At 40.9% G+C, this 13,370-nt stretch overlaps 1 protein-coding gene across 1 annotated transcript; it reads right to left on the reverse strand.

Moving 5' to 3' along the window:
- Positions 1-442: 442 nt before the first annotated feature.
- Positions 443-6,573, reverse strand: LOC132833904 (EEF1A lysine methyltransferase 3-like). The gene is made up of 3 exons (XM_060852563.1): positions 6,418-6,573; positions 3,168-3,279; positions 443-837 (listed from the first exon to the last, which is right to left on the reverse strand). The coding sequence occupies exons 1-3, from the start codon at positions 6,571-6,573 to the stop codon at positions 443-445; spliced, it is 663 nt and encodes a 220-aa protein (XP_060708546.1).
- Between the last annotated feature and the right edge of the window lie 6,797 nt (positions 6,574-13,370).

Raw genomic sequence — 13,370 nt, forward strand, 5'->3', positions numbered from 1 at the left:
TGTGCGCACAAAACATGCCCAACCTTCAGTATTATCCATTTCAAACAGTTGTCTGCTGACAATAAAAGGATAAATGGCTGCTGTGACCACAGCAACAGGAAGAGCCGTGTGGGGAGGAGAAAAGAAAGCAGAAGCAGATAAACATGAACTTGTTTCTTGATGCATCAATGTCATTGGAATAGAGCCTGGCCAATTATTGACATTCATTTTACAGCAACATCTAAAGGTTCTGGACTGTGAATTGGAGCATGACTGAGGCCATGGCACCTGTTAGGAATAATTAAGAACCTGACACCCTCTCTGCAATAATTAAGCCATCTCACAAGGGACTGGTTTATATGACTTCTGATAGCATTTTCCTTTGCTCAAACCGTTAAGTTCATCCACAACCCCTTATCATCCCCAACCCAGGCTCCCCAACCCCCGACCTGACTCTGTAACATTATATGATCGAACATTTTTTTGTTATTTTGTACACATTGATATCTTTCTCCGAGACTCTATGAACGATTTCGGAATTAAAATGCTGTGGGATGAGGTTTTCGTGAAATGTAATGGCTCCCATCTCCTGACGCATTTTGGTCGAAAAGTAAATGATGGTATTTGGGTTGCTTAGGTGTAGCAGGGTATTTATCAGTAAGTGGAACTCATAGAATTTGTAGACAATGTCCGAGCCAAGGATGTAGTCATAATCTGAAGGGAACTGATCATTGTCTTTCCCCCAGGAAAGTGCAGCGACTTCTGAACGGTGTAGGCTGGCTGCTGGAATATTGTTGGAGACGTTGTGTTGGATCTGACTTAGAACGATCGGTTCGTCGGTCAACGTGACATCTCCCCCTGGCAAACAAAGAGTGAGGCGTCAGTAGTTACCAATATTAGTTGACTCAAGGTGACAGCAATATGGAAATAATAACTCTGTGTCGGTGTATCGGTGCGTGATTGCACACGTGCAAACAACAAATAATTGGTCAATCCGTGACCAAATGTTTCATGTTGCAGTCAACGCACTGCAGAAAAAAAATATGAGCACCATATCGACCTTGCCTTGGACAAACCATCTACGAGAGTGAACCATGGTTATGTTACTGAATTCGCCATTTTGCAATCAACGATTCAGTCACAGCCACCTTGCAAATCAGTCCTATCAGCATTCAACAGTGTCAGTTCATATTTGAACCAAATTGTCTGAGTAGTTTGGAATTTGATTGAGAATCCTCCTTTACTTTTTTTTCCCACACGGAATACTCTCCCTCCTGTCGCAGTTTGAATTGACTGAAACTCTAAGGTGTTTTGGGAAGTGGGTGCTTTCCTCATTTTCTGTGTTTTACTGAGTAATGCGGCACAATTATTCTACCCATTCGAGTTGCAACCCTGTGCTTCAATACTGGTGCTTACCTCATTCGACTTTGAGCCCTTCCAGCATTTTTCCCTCGGTGTATTGTTAATGTAATTTTGGATCAAAAGGCCGATCCTCAAAATCAGTGAAATCAAAAATTGCGTGGATGCTGAAAGCTGAACAGAAAACGTGGAGAATATAAAAGGAACACAGCAGGTTTCGCAGCTCTGTGAAGGAACATGCAGCTTGCATTTCAAGTATGGCAGTGCTCTTCAGATTAATACTGAAGAAGAATCATATCAGACTCAAAAGGTGAACGATGCTGACAAACCTGTTCAGTTTCTTCAGCATTATCTTTGCTTATTCCTCAAAATAAATGACAAGCGAGTTGCTCCATGAGCCATGTAACAATTCACATATTAACACTTCAGTATCATGAGCTAGAATGCTCACCACCTAGCCAATGAGTACACCTCCAACAAGACTCAAGAAGCTGCACAAAATCGTGCACAATGCAGCCAGAGTATTAGTACCTCACCTTTCTTCAACTTTCACTCTCTCCAACAGGGATGCACAGTGGTAAAGGCAGCGAACTTCATCTATAAAAATGTACTGCAGTAACTAAACAAAGCTCCTAAAACATCGCCCTTCAAACTACAACCTCTACATTCATAAGGCCATGACAGCAGATGGAAGAAAACGCCACCACATGGAAGTTTCACTTTAATCAAATACCACTCTGACTTTGAATTATATTATGTTTGTTCATCCACGGTGGCTGTGCAAACGCTTGGAGGTCCCATCCAAACCATACTACGTCTGCATCTACACAGGATGGATTACAGTAGAGCATTAACTACCTCAAAGTCAATTAGCAATAGGCTATGAGGGCTAGCCTCGACAATGATGCACCCTAATTGCAAATCAAGAAAACAAAGCATTCTACTTGAAAAGCAAGAACGTGGTTTATAAATCTTGGGAAATTAACTACAAACAAAAACTCTTCCCATGAGGAACTGTGAATATTTTCCAAATCACCGTGCTCAGAGATGCCTGAGCAGGTGGAACTTGAAAAAGGGGTGGGGGTACAATCAATGCACTTCACATGCCTTCAGCTGGTAGTTGATCTGCCTGAATCTCGGTACGTCGCCCCTGATCTGAAATACTATACAGACATTCTCTGGAAAGAATTCTATGCTTTCAAATTGCTGCCTCTGAAAGTGGACCTATTTATACCATTGAGAACAATAGGGGTATAAAAGTGAAAACAGAAATTGTTGCTGAAACTTAACAGATCTAAAAGATGCTTTAGTGATGGATCACTGCACTGATTAAGTTAACTCTGCTTGCTGTCCCGTAGATGCTGCCAGACCTGCTGAGCTTCTCCAGTAATTTGTGTGTCATTTTGATGTTTCAGCATTCACATGGTTTATTGTTGGGATACATGAACATATGCATTGGGAACAAAACAGCAAACTATTCGACTGCATAAACCTGACACACTACCCAATAATGCCATCATTGGTCTATTTCTGTTTTTAATTTCGTGTTCCAATTATCCATCACCCTTGACCCCCTGTATATCAAACTTCTATCAGAATTCGAATTCAACGTACATACCAAACACTTTTTAGACAGCGAGTTCCAAAGTCTCACTGCCATCTGAGAATGTAATGACAGAACAAAACTTGAATAACCATATGCTGAATTGGGAGTATATTCATTCGAACAAAATGTCAAAATAGTTCTTTGTGCCATAAGGTGATAATGCAGTCCTGCAGCATGTTTCGATACATGACACAAATGCAAGCATGTGGGAAGTTTTACTTACCAAGCAGGATGGCTAGAATTCCCACGATGCCAGTGCCTGCCCCCAATTCAATCACTTTCTTTCCAGTAAAGTTAATCTGCTCTTTCTCAAAGAATTGACAGAGAACACGGCCCTGAAACAGCAGAATCAGTCAAATTGATAACTAGAAAGGTATAACATTATCCAACGTTTCTGAAGTTGGGCCATGCTATATATCAGTGCCCAAGCTGGTAAATGGTATCAAGAAACACATAAATGAAACATTTATTCCCAGCTCGGATTTGTTTATTTGGATTTTAAGTAGAGTTTTGGTTTTTGGACATTATATTCGAAATATGAGATAATAAATGTGCTTTAGACATCATATATAATGTAAAATGGAGACAACACATGGAGGTAATATATTATGTTACAGAGGAAGTGAGATTATTATGTACTACTATGCTAGTGTTTGCTCAGTTGGCTAGAATAAGGTGCAATGTGAGGGCAAAACTGGGCGTTCAAATGCTGCATCGATGATTTTGCCATGAAGATTACTCCTTTTGCATCTCCCTCGTCACCCGCTGCATAGAGTCCCTCAGGTTAGGTCACCAACAATAATCTCTTTCAATTGAGAGAACCTCTTCAGGTATGGCAACTTGATATTTAGATACTCAAATATCTCAGGTAGTTGGTTTGTAATGCATGAGGATCGATAAAAAGCACAGTTTCCATTCTGCATCAACTGAGTTTACCGCAAATGACACTGCTTCTCAAACTTTCACATCTCCTGATGTGTGGCAATCTTCATGCTGAACCACTACCATATTATCATAGGATCCCAAGAGTATGGAAACTGGTCATTCAGCTCAACAAGTCCACACCAAAGCTCTGAATGGCATCCCCCACCCTATCTCTGCAGCATTCTTGGCTCAAGCACTTAGCCTGCACATCCCAAGACATTATGGACAATTTGGCATAGTCAATCCACGTATCCTGCACATTTTTGGACTGTGGAAGGAAACCAGAGCTCCTGGAAGAAATGCGTAGAATGTGTCAACTCCACACAGGCAAATCACCTAAGGCTGGAATTGAACCTGCATCCCTGGCATTGTGAGGCAGCAGTACTGACCACTGAGCCAGTATGCTGCCCTCAGCTAGTCGGCTCCACCTACATGAGAGTTGTCTTATTGTCCAGTAGTAAGATAGTGGCTTTATCTTTTTTTTTGAGGTTTATGACCACAGTATATCCTGCTTCAGCCGTTTCAAAATCAATTTGACGGATACGAACAAGATGAGCAGCGGTTAGTCAAAAGAAACAAGGGAGACGGAGGACTGGTGAAATGAAGGTGCTGCATTAGAAGGACGTTTCAAAGTGCAGAAAGACACAAACCAAACAAGAATTGAAACAAAGTGGCTCCATGAATCAGGCAATGAATAGCCACAAATTTTCAAGCAGGAAATAGTTTGTTAAAGGTTCAACAGATTTGAAATGAAATGATTCAAAGCAGAACTTTTTAGGTCCATAAATGTAGATGGAGTACAAGGTAGTAATGAATATGTTTATATCAAATAATACAATGAAGAACCAGGAATACACAAAATGCACATGACATTAGAAAATGAGAAATGACCAAAAAGGCAGAATCATAGTGACAGCAGAAAGAAAGAAAAAAAAGCAGACTTGCTCTGAAATATGCATTTTATCCAAGATATTCGGCTTGTAGTCTTCATGATTACTCACCGGAAATACCAAAATAAAGCGTAACGACATTTATAGTTCATGGTATGAGAGTGTGATTGGTTTCTAAGAGTAGTCTATTTAGTAAAGTTGTTGCCACAAACAATACATTAGTTTTTGTTGTTCCTTTCTAGAATAGACAGTTAGATTTTGATTAGTCAAGGCTTTAGCGCAGAAATGAACCAGAAAATGTTTGTCACATATTTTCCTGAGATGGAACTGATGCAGTTTGTTCATGCTATATCTCTTACAAAAAGAAAATGTCTTGTGTGTTTTTATGCATAGGACAACATTCAAGAGCACCATTCCATGAGCCAGACAGATAGTTTGAAATTTGTTGTCAGCACAATTATTAACATATACAGAATTGTTTAACAATTGTTGAAAAATTGGCAAAATGCATCTGTTTCAGAAATACACATGTTCGGTACTACCAAATGACTATAAAGGAGGAAGGTTTGTTAGAGCATTGGTGTTATGAGCCTATCAGAGAAAAGACCTCTTGGGGTATGGAAACTTGATATTTAGATAGTCAGTTATCTCAGGTAATTGGTTTGTAATGCATGAGGATACATGAAAAACATGGTTTCAATTCTGGCATTGACTGATTTTACCATAAACGACACTACTTCTCAAATTTTCACATATCCTGAGGTGGGCTAACCTCCAGGCTGAACTAACACCAGTCGGCTCTCCCTACATGAAAGCTGCCTTATTGTCCAGTAGTGGGATGGCGACTTTACCATTTTGTTTCTGAGGTTTATGAACGCATTCAGATTGCTGCCAGGATTGGGCGGACATGGAGAGGATTCGTCCTCTCCTCTAATGTAAGAGGTTAAATATGTAGAATATAAAGAAGAATGAAAAATGTCCCTTTTAATATCGATATGTGGCGAATTATGTTTCTCTCAATGAGGCTGTGGAGTGCAGAATGCTCTTGCTCAGTAAATGGTGGAAGCCAGCTTGTTAACACCATTCAAGGTTGTGCTTTAAATCTATTCGTGATCAAGAGATGTAGAGTGTGGACATCAAGTGTCCTATTCGTGCTTCTAAGTCTTAGCTTCCCTATTCTTTTTATCACATTAGCCAAAGACCACTGATCTCTTTCCAGGAAACAATATTTGAACAATTTGGTAGAGTCAGTCGCCAGACAGATCACAATGGCTATCAGAGTAATCAGGGACAATTAGGGCAACAAATGTTGGTCATGCTGCCGTGGAGAATTAACAACATTTCTGTTATGCTTTGTGATCACAGACTCCCTAATCTCTCCAATATTATGCATTTCAATTTTCCTTTTTGCCAGGGTCTGATGAAATGTCTCTGTTTAAGAAGTGTTCCTATATTTGGGAACAACTGCAGGATCACAGAATCATGTGATCTTTCTCACAATAATGATTTTTACAAATTGAGTCAGTCTTTCATTTTCATCAGTTGTTCAGTTAATGGTGCGTACACACACAAAACACGGCATTTAAAACTAAGTAAACAGGGTTTCTCCAGCAGGTGATTTAAAAGCTTTCGGTGTAAAATACCAAACAGTGGACTTACAGGTTCCCAGATGACTGCTGGTATGCCAAGGTTTTTGCTAAAATCCCGAGTGATGTTCAATTCGTACCCACAAAACTCATAACGACTAGTTAGTCTGCTTTGGTCAAAATGGTAGTCGAATATGATAGGCAGCTTCTGTTCCTGCTGGGCAGTCATTATTCAACCTGGATTTTCTGCTGCTGTTCTGATCCTGGCTTACGTTCGTATCCAGCGAGTTTCGGTCCAGATCAACTGAGATGAACCTCTCCCCGTTGCAGAGGAATGTCTGGAGTGGATGATTCAATTTTGCACTGAGATCTGGAAGGTACAAAGGAAACAAGACAAGAGCGTGATAATTGAAAACTAAATAGGATTTTCTGAGGGAACCTCATTGTTAAATTAACAAAGTCAGATTGCAAGTATTCAGCACAGAGGGCATTGACAATAAATATCGGCGAGGACTCGCTTGCTTTTTCTTTTATAAAGTAACCACGTTCCATCAAGAGATTTAAATTTTCACTCCAAAGAGATACCATATATTAGAAGGTTAATGGACGGAATAGTTTGGTGCTATCATGTCCACACTATTGATCCAGTGATCCAGAAAATATTGTGGGAATTTGAATTTGAATCCGATAATGGCAGATTGTGGAATTTGACTTCAATAAATTTCCAGAATCAATAGTGTCATGATGACCATATTGATGTGTGTGTGTGTGTGTGTGTGTGTGTGTGTTTGGTGGGGGTCACCTTGTCCACTCTCCTCACCTGGTCTAGCCCCGACATTTGACCCCATACCACAGTAATGTCACTAAATTTCCCTTTGAGTAATTAAGTTGGGGACAATACATCCTGGCCTAGCAATCTCGTGAATGATTCATAAAAGCAATTTTAAAATATTGGAGATTCAGATTAGGGAGATTCCACTCTAGATTGCTGTGGACCTTTCAAACAATTTATACAATTCTCCAAACACAATTAGGTTTTGCTAGAAAAGTTCAACATCTGTGAAAAGAAATCAAAGTTAATGTTTCGGGTCCAGTAACCCTTCCTCAGAACTGATGTAGCTTGGAAAATGTTGGTTTATCCGCAGAAGATAAGGTGGTGGAGGGAGTTAGCAGTAAATGATAGGTCAGGATCGAGCCCAAAGGGAGAGAAGAACAGTTGTACAGACAAAAGAGTCCTTAAAGATCTGGCTGGGAGGGTGAAAAGCTGTTGATGGAGACAATGAAAGACTAGCAATAAGTAATGTGGAAGGCAGACAATGTGGTAACAAGGCTGGTAGTGTGTCGTATGGGACTAAGACATGGAGCAGTTCAGGCTTGGAAATTATTGAGCTTGATTTTGAGTCCAGAGTCCCCAAGCAGAAAATCAGTTGGTGTTATTCCTGCTTGCGCTTTGCATTTCTGGAACACTGCAGCAAGCCTGAGACAGAGATGCTGGCCAGGGAACAGGGCAACTGGAAATTGTAAATTCAGGGTCTTTCTTGCATTCACCCAGTGGCGAGGAGATCACATTGTGAGCAGTGAATGCAGAACACTAGATTGTTGGAAGAAAGGTAAAGTGCTGCTTCAACTGGAAGGTATACTTGGACTTTTAGATATTGAGAAGGCAGGAGGTAAATGGCCAAATGTTACACTTGCGTCAGTTTCAAAGGAACATGCCTTGGGCTGAGATTAAATTGTTTGGAGTAAAGGAAGAACTGGGTCAGGGTGCTCCAGTGGGATTGCTCCCTGTGGAAGGTAGACGGGGATTGAGAGGGATATATGTGTCTGTTGGTGGCACCTCGCTGTAGATGTTAGAAATGCAGCTGATGATCTTCCGAATGTGAATGCTTGTGGATAGCAGGTAAGGACAAGGGGAACCCTATTACTGCAGCAGGAGGAAAGAGGGGAGTTGAGAGCTGAAGTGTGGGATATGGGTTGAACCAAGCTGAGCACTCAGTCAAGAATGGCACTGGGGAATCCTTGGTTAAACAAGATGAAGGTAGACATTTTGGAGATTCCCTGGTTGAAGTTGGCCTCATCAGAACAAATGCAAAAGAGAGAACTGGGAGAGTGTAATGGAGCTTTTACAGGAAACAGGGTGCAAGGATGAAAAGTCCAGTTAGTTGTTGGGGGTCAGTGGTTTTATTGTGAACATTAGTGATCGGTCTATCTCCAGAAATGGAAACAGAGATGCCAAGGAAGGGAAGGGAAGAGCCATCGATAGAACAGAAGAAAGTGAAGGTCGGGTGAAAATTGCAAGTGGAATCGGTGAGCATTTTTAACTTTGGATGAGAATTGAAAGCAGCATCGATGATAGCATCAATATATCGGAGAAAGAGCTGTGGGTCGAGACCTGAAAAGGACTGGAACAAAGATTTTCCATGTACCCCACGAAGGCACCAGTATAACTGGGGCCCATGTGAGTACCCATTGCCACTCCTCTGACCTAATGTTAGAAGAGGAGTTGTTAAGGGTGAGGACGAGTTTGGCCAAGGAGAGAAAGTTGGTGGTGGGTGGGGTTGGTTCAGGCCTTTGCTCCAGGAAGAAGCAGAGTGACCATTCTGGTAAGGGATAGATGAGTAAAGAGTTTGCAAGACCATGGTAAGGAGGAGGTGGCTGGAGCCTGTAAACTAGAAAGTCCAAAACCGGCAAAGCATCAGAACAATCACTGATATGCATGGGCAGGAACTGGACCAGAGAAGAAAAGACTGTGCCAATGTAGGAATAAACCCATAGGGAACATTCTCTCCAGGACACTGTGGTCCACTCACAACACACTTCCACAGCCCCATGGCACCTTTTCCTGAAACTACTGAAGCTATAATGCCTGCCCATTTACATCCTCCCTCCTCAGCGTCCAAGGGCCCAAACATACCTTCCAGCAATTTAACAATGCTTTTTATAATTTAGTGTATTGCATTTGCTGCTCACAGTGTGGTCTTCTAGACATTGGGTAAACAAAGCATAGACTGGCTGACTGCTTCACAAAACATCTATGTTCTGCCTGCAAGAAAGACCATGAACTTCCAGTTGCCTGCCACTTTAACATGCCACTCTATTCCCTGGCCAATGGCTCTCTCTCTCTCTCAGACTTACTGTATACTCTAGAGAAGCTCAGCAAAAACCGTAAGAACAACACCTCATTTTCCACTTGGGAACACTGGAGCCCCGTGGACTCAAAATAAGTTTCAGGCTTGAATTCTCCCTTGTCCCATCCCCGTACCACACACATCAGGCCTTGTTATCATATAATCTGCCATTAAACATTACCTATTGTTAGTTACTACCAGTCTACATTAACAACTATTCACCCTCCCAACTATATCATTATCGACTCCTTTGTCTATTGAATGTTCTTCTCTCTCCTTCGGCTCTCTCCCTATCTCTCGTTTACTTCCTAACACTTCCTCCACCCTAACTTCTGCATATAAACTGACATTTTCTGAGCTATCATCAGTTATGAGAAAGGGTCACTGATTCCGAAATGCTAACTTTGATTTCTCTTCACAGATGCTGGCAGACGTGCTGAGCTTTTGCCAGCATTTTGTTTTTCATTTACAACATTCGCAGTGCAATTCTCCTGTATGGCTAATCCCATTATAACTTCATTTGCCTTTTTAACAATGATTCATTCTGCCCGTCGCCAGTACAGATATACAAGATTCTACTGAATCGGAACATTTCTTCCAGTCTTATTTTCTTCCAGTCTTATTTTCTGGTTTGATATCTGACATTTGTTGTAGTGAGGCAGTCAGAGATCAGTAGAACTTGTGAAGATGAGTATCAATATCATTGGCCTAGTGCAATTCTTCATTCCTAATGCTGTTATGACAACAGCTATAATTATCAGCAGCAAATGGAATCTAAAGGATTTGGGTTTTTCCCCAAAACCAAGTATTACAAAACAAAACCTGCCGTTTGCCAGTCATAGCACAGAAGCTTATGAAATACTCCAGTCATAAACTTGTAAAGCAAGAAACCAGACCTCCTCTATGCCAACGCATCCTATATTAATCTAGTCCGATTTGTCAGCACTTCCTCCTTATTCCTCTAAACCCATCCTAAGGCGAGAGCAACATGTGTTTTTAAATGTTGAAATGTACCAGAGTCCAACACTTACTCTGGCAGCTCATTTAACACATGTGCCATCCTCTGCATGAAAAGCTTGCCCCTTAGGTCCCTTTTAAATCTTTCCCCTCTCAAATTAAACCCTCTACCTTGGGAAAAGACCTTGACTATTTACCCTTTCCATATGTGATGGCAATGGCACTGAATTCAATATTCCTAGATCCACTCTATGTTGTAAAGCCCGGATTCAATTTTAAATACTAGTGACAAATTTGTTCAGTTAACAAATCCCGAATTTAAACAATGGCCGTAGAACCTCTTTATTGTTAAACATCATCCAGTTCAATTATAGCCTTTAAAAGGTTACACTTTTTTGTTGAGAGAATGACACCGAGGTTAATTGTAGCTCCATTATAGTAATACTGTTAATGTCTTAACGGCTATAGCAAATGTTCTCACAAACTTGGGTCTTCCGTAGCTTGGGATGGGCAGCCAATGTTGGCGGTGCTGATACCGCCTTGTATGGAGCAAGCCAATTAAAGATCATCTTAGCAATTCCAAGTAGAAGCCTTCAACCCAATTAAGATCTGTTACACCCTCTATTCCTTATAACGTTCAAATTGTGTTTAGACATATTATTCAGAAATTTCTCACTGTTATTCCGTGATGTGGATCCGACCTCGGTGCTCTGCAGTTGACTGGCGGTCTTGGATGGGCAATGAGCTCACAATGAAACTGGTCCTTGTTTTTAACTGGTGACAGTATCTTTAATTTGTAACATCTCTTGTATATTTTGCTTGATGATTTGAAACCGTTACAAAATGCAGGAGTTGCTTTGGCAACAATGCCTTCCTTTGAATGAATGCCAATAATACTTGGTATCAAATTGTAATGTTATATTAGTGGGACATTGAGTACTGCTTTTGCTATACTAATCCGTGAATCGTTAGCTTCGAATTGCTCTATAGACAAAAGCCTTCCTGAATCTGTATTCACTTCTGGAATCTCATAGGTTCACACTGGTATAAAGAAAGTTTGCCAGGAAACCCCATGTAATCCCAATTTCAGATAATGTTTATTGGACAATTAACTAAGAATCTCTTGCTTTTGGACTACTTTGTAATTTCAGAACAGTTTCCTCATATTGTTATCAAAGAGTAACCCGTTGTCAGGCCGTAATTACTTCTTAATGAGAATAGATATCCGGCTCTTACTCAATCCTGTCCGCTGAAGAATTGGAAATAATGGCGACCAGAATTGGACAGGACGTTATAATACCTCTTGCTAAAGATATGGACTTCTTGTAACATGTTGCAATGCGGAGCTTTGAGAGTATTCACGCAAAATTGTGCGTAGTGTGACAGTCAAGGTCAGGACTCAGAGTCCACAGATTTCGTAGCAGCAATGCAGAAACTGGGTCTCTTATGAACATATAAAATACAAAATTGCAGTAGGTAATTTTACTCTGAGCCTGCTCCTCAATTCAGATGTTCGCAGCTGTTCAGTTTTTGCATCGAAATCTCGATTTCCAGCCATTCCGAATTGTCTTTCATCACAAAAATTAAACAAAGAACGGTAAGTTTTTTAGTTAAAATGTAAGCATGGAGCAGTGTAGACCCTTTGGCCTACTAGTTTTGTGCCAATCACAATACTATTTAAACTATTACCATCTGCTTGCATACAGTCCTCATTCCTCTTTGATTTTCATCTTCATTTGTCAGTCCTTTGTGCTGCTGCCACAATCTCACACTTACTACAATCTGTTTTTCCAAATAAAATTCTTTGCTCATCTGAATTAATCCACCACCCACCACCAAAATCACCACCAACGTGACCCTTCCCCCTCCCAAATCACCTTTCACATGTGCTCCCTAGTATTTGACATTTCAAATTTTGGAAGGAGACTCTGGCTACCCACCCAATCCATGCCTCCCATAATTTTATTTACTTCTATCATATCAACCCTCAGCCTCTGATACCTTAGCAATAACAACCCTAGTTCATCCAAACACTTGTTAGAGCTAATACACTCTAATCTAGGCAAGGTTTTATCAAGCTCTTCTGCACCTTCTCCAAACACTCCAGTGCAGCGACCAACTCTAAACAGTATTCCTAATGTGATCTGATCGAAACTCTGACACACTTGCAGCATGACTTGTTCACTTTATACTCAATGGCATAGCTGATGAAGGCAAGCATACTGTACACCTTCTCGACCACCTTATCCACTTTCTGGGAGCTATGAACTTGGACACCAAGATCTCTCCACATGGCTGTGCTCCTAAGAGTGCAGCCAGTTACAGTGTGCTTCTCTTGCATTTGACCTTCCAAAATGCATCACCCATCACTTGCTCAGATTGTATGCCACTTCTCTGTAGCGCTTTCTCATTGATCTATATCCTGCTGTATCCTTTGATATCATTTATGACTATCTACAACTCCACAAATATTCTTGTCCTCTGCAGTGCTCCAATCGAACCAGCTATATTTTCACTGAAATGCTTGTATATAGGACAGGTTACACACGACAGAGGTCCCAGCTCGATCTTTGCGAGACTCCAATGCTCACAGAACTTCAATAGAAAAACACTCCTCCACAATTGTCCTCCGGTTCTATGGTCAAGCCAGTGGGAAGAAAGCAGAGTTAGCGTTTTGTGTCCAGTGATTCTTTATCACAACTGCTAGCAGCTAGGAAGAAAACGTAGCTTTTATGCTGAAGCCGAACTTGGGAGTTGCGGGCTGATAGAGGTCTGATGTGAACATATAGATGGGACGGAGACAGATATATGAAAAAGATAGTTAAACAAGAAGGTTGTGGATAGCATGTCAGGACAAAAGGAAAATTGAAGAGCGATAACAAGAGCTAAGACCAGGATAGAATAGGCGAATCCATTGAATATAACCCGTGATTGCGTTAAG

This window comes from Hemiscyllium ocellatum, chromosome 38 (assembly GCF_020745735.1).
Source record: "Hemiscyllium ocellatum isolate sHemOce1 chromosome 38, sHemOce1.pat.X.cur, whole genome shotgun sequence".
Classification (NCBI taxonomy): domain Eukaryota; kingdom Metazoa; phylum Chordata; class Chondrichthyes; order Orectolobiformes; family Hemiscylliidae; genus Hemiscyllium; species Hemiscyllium ocellatum.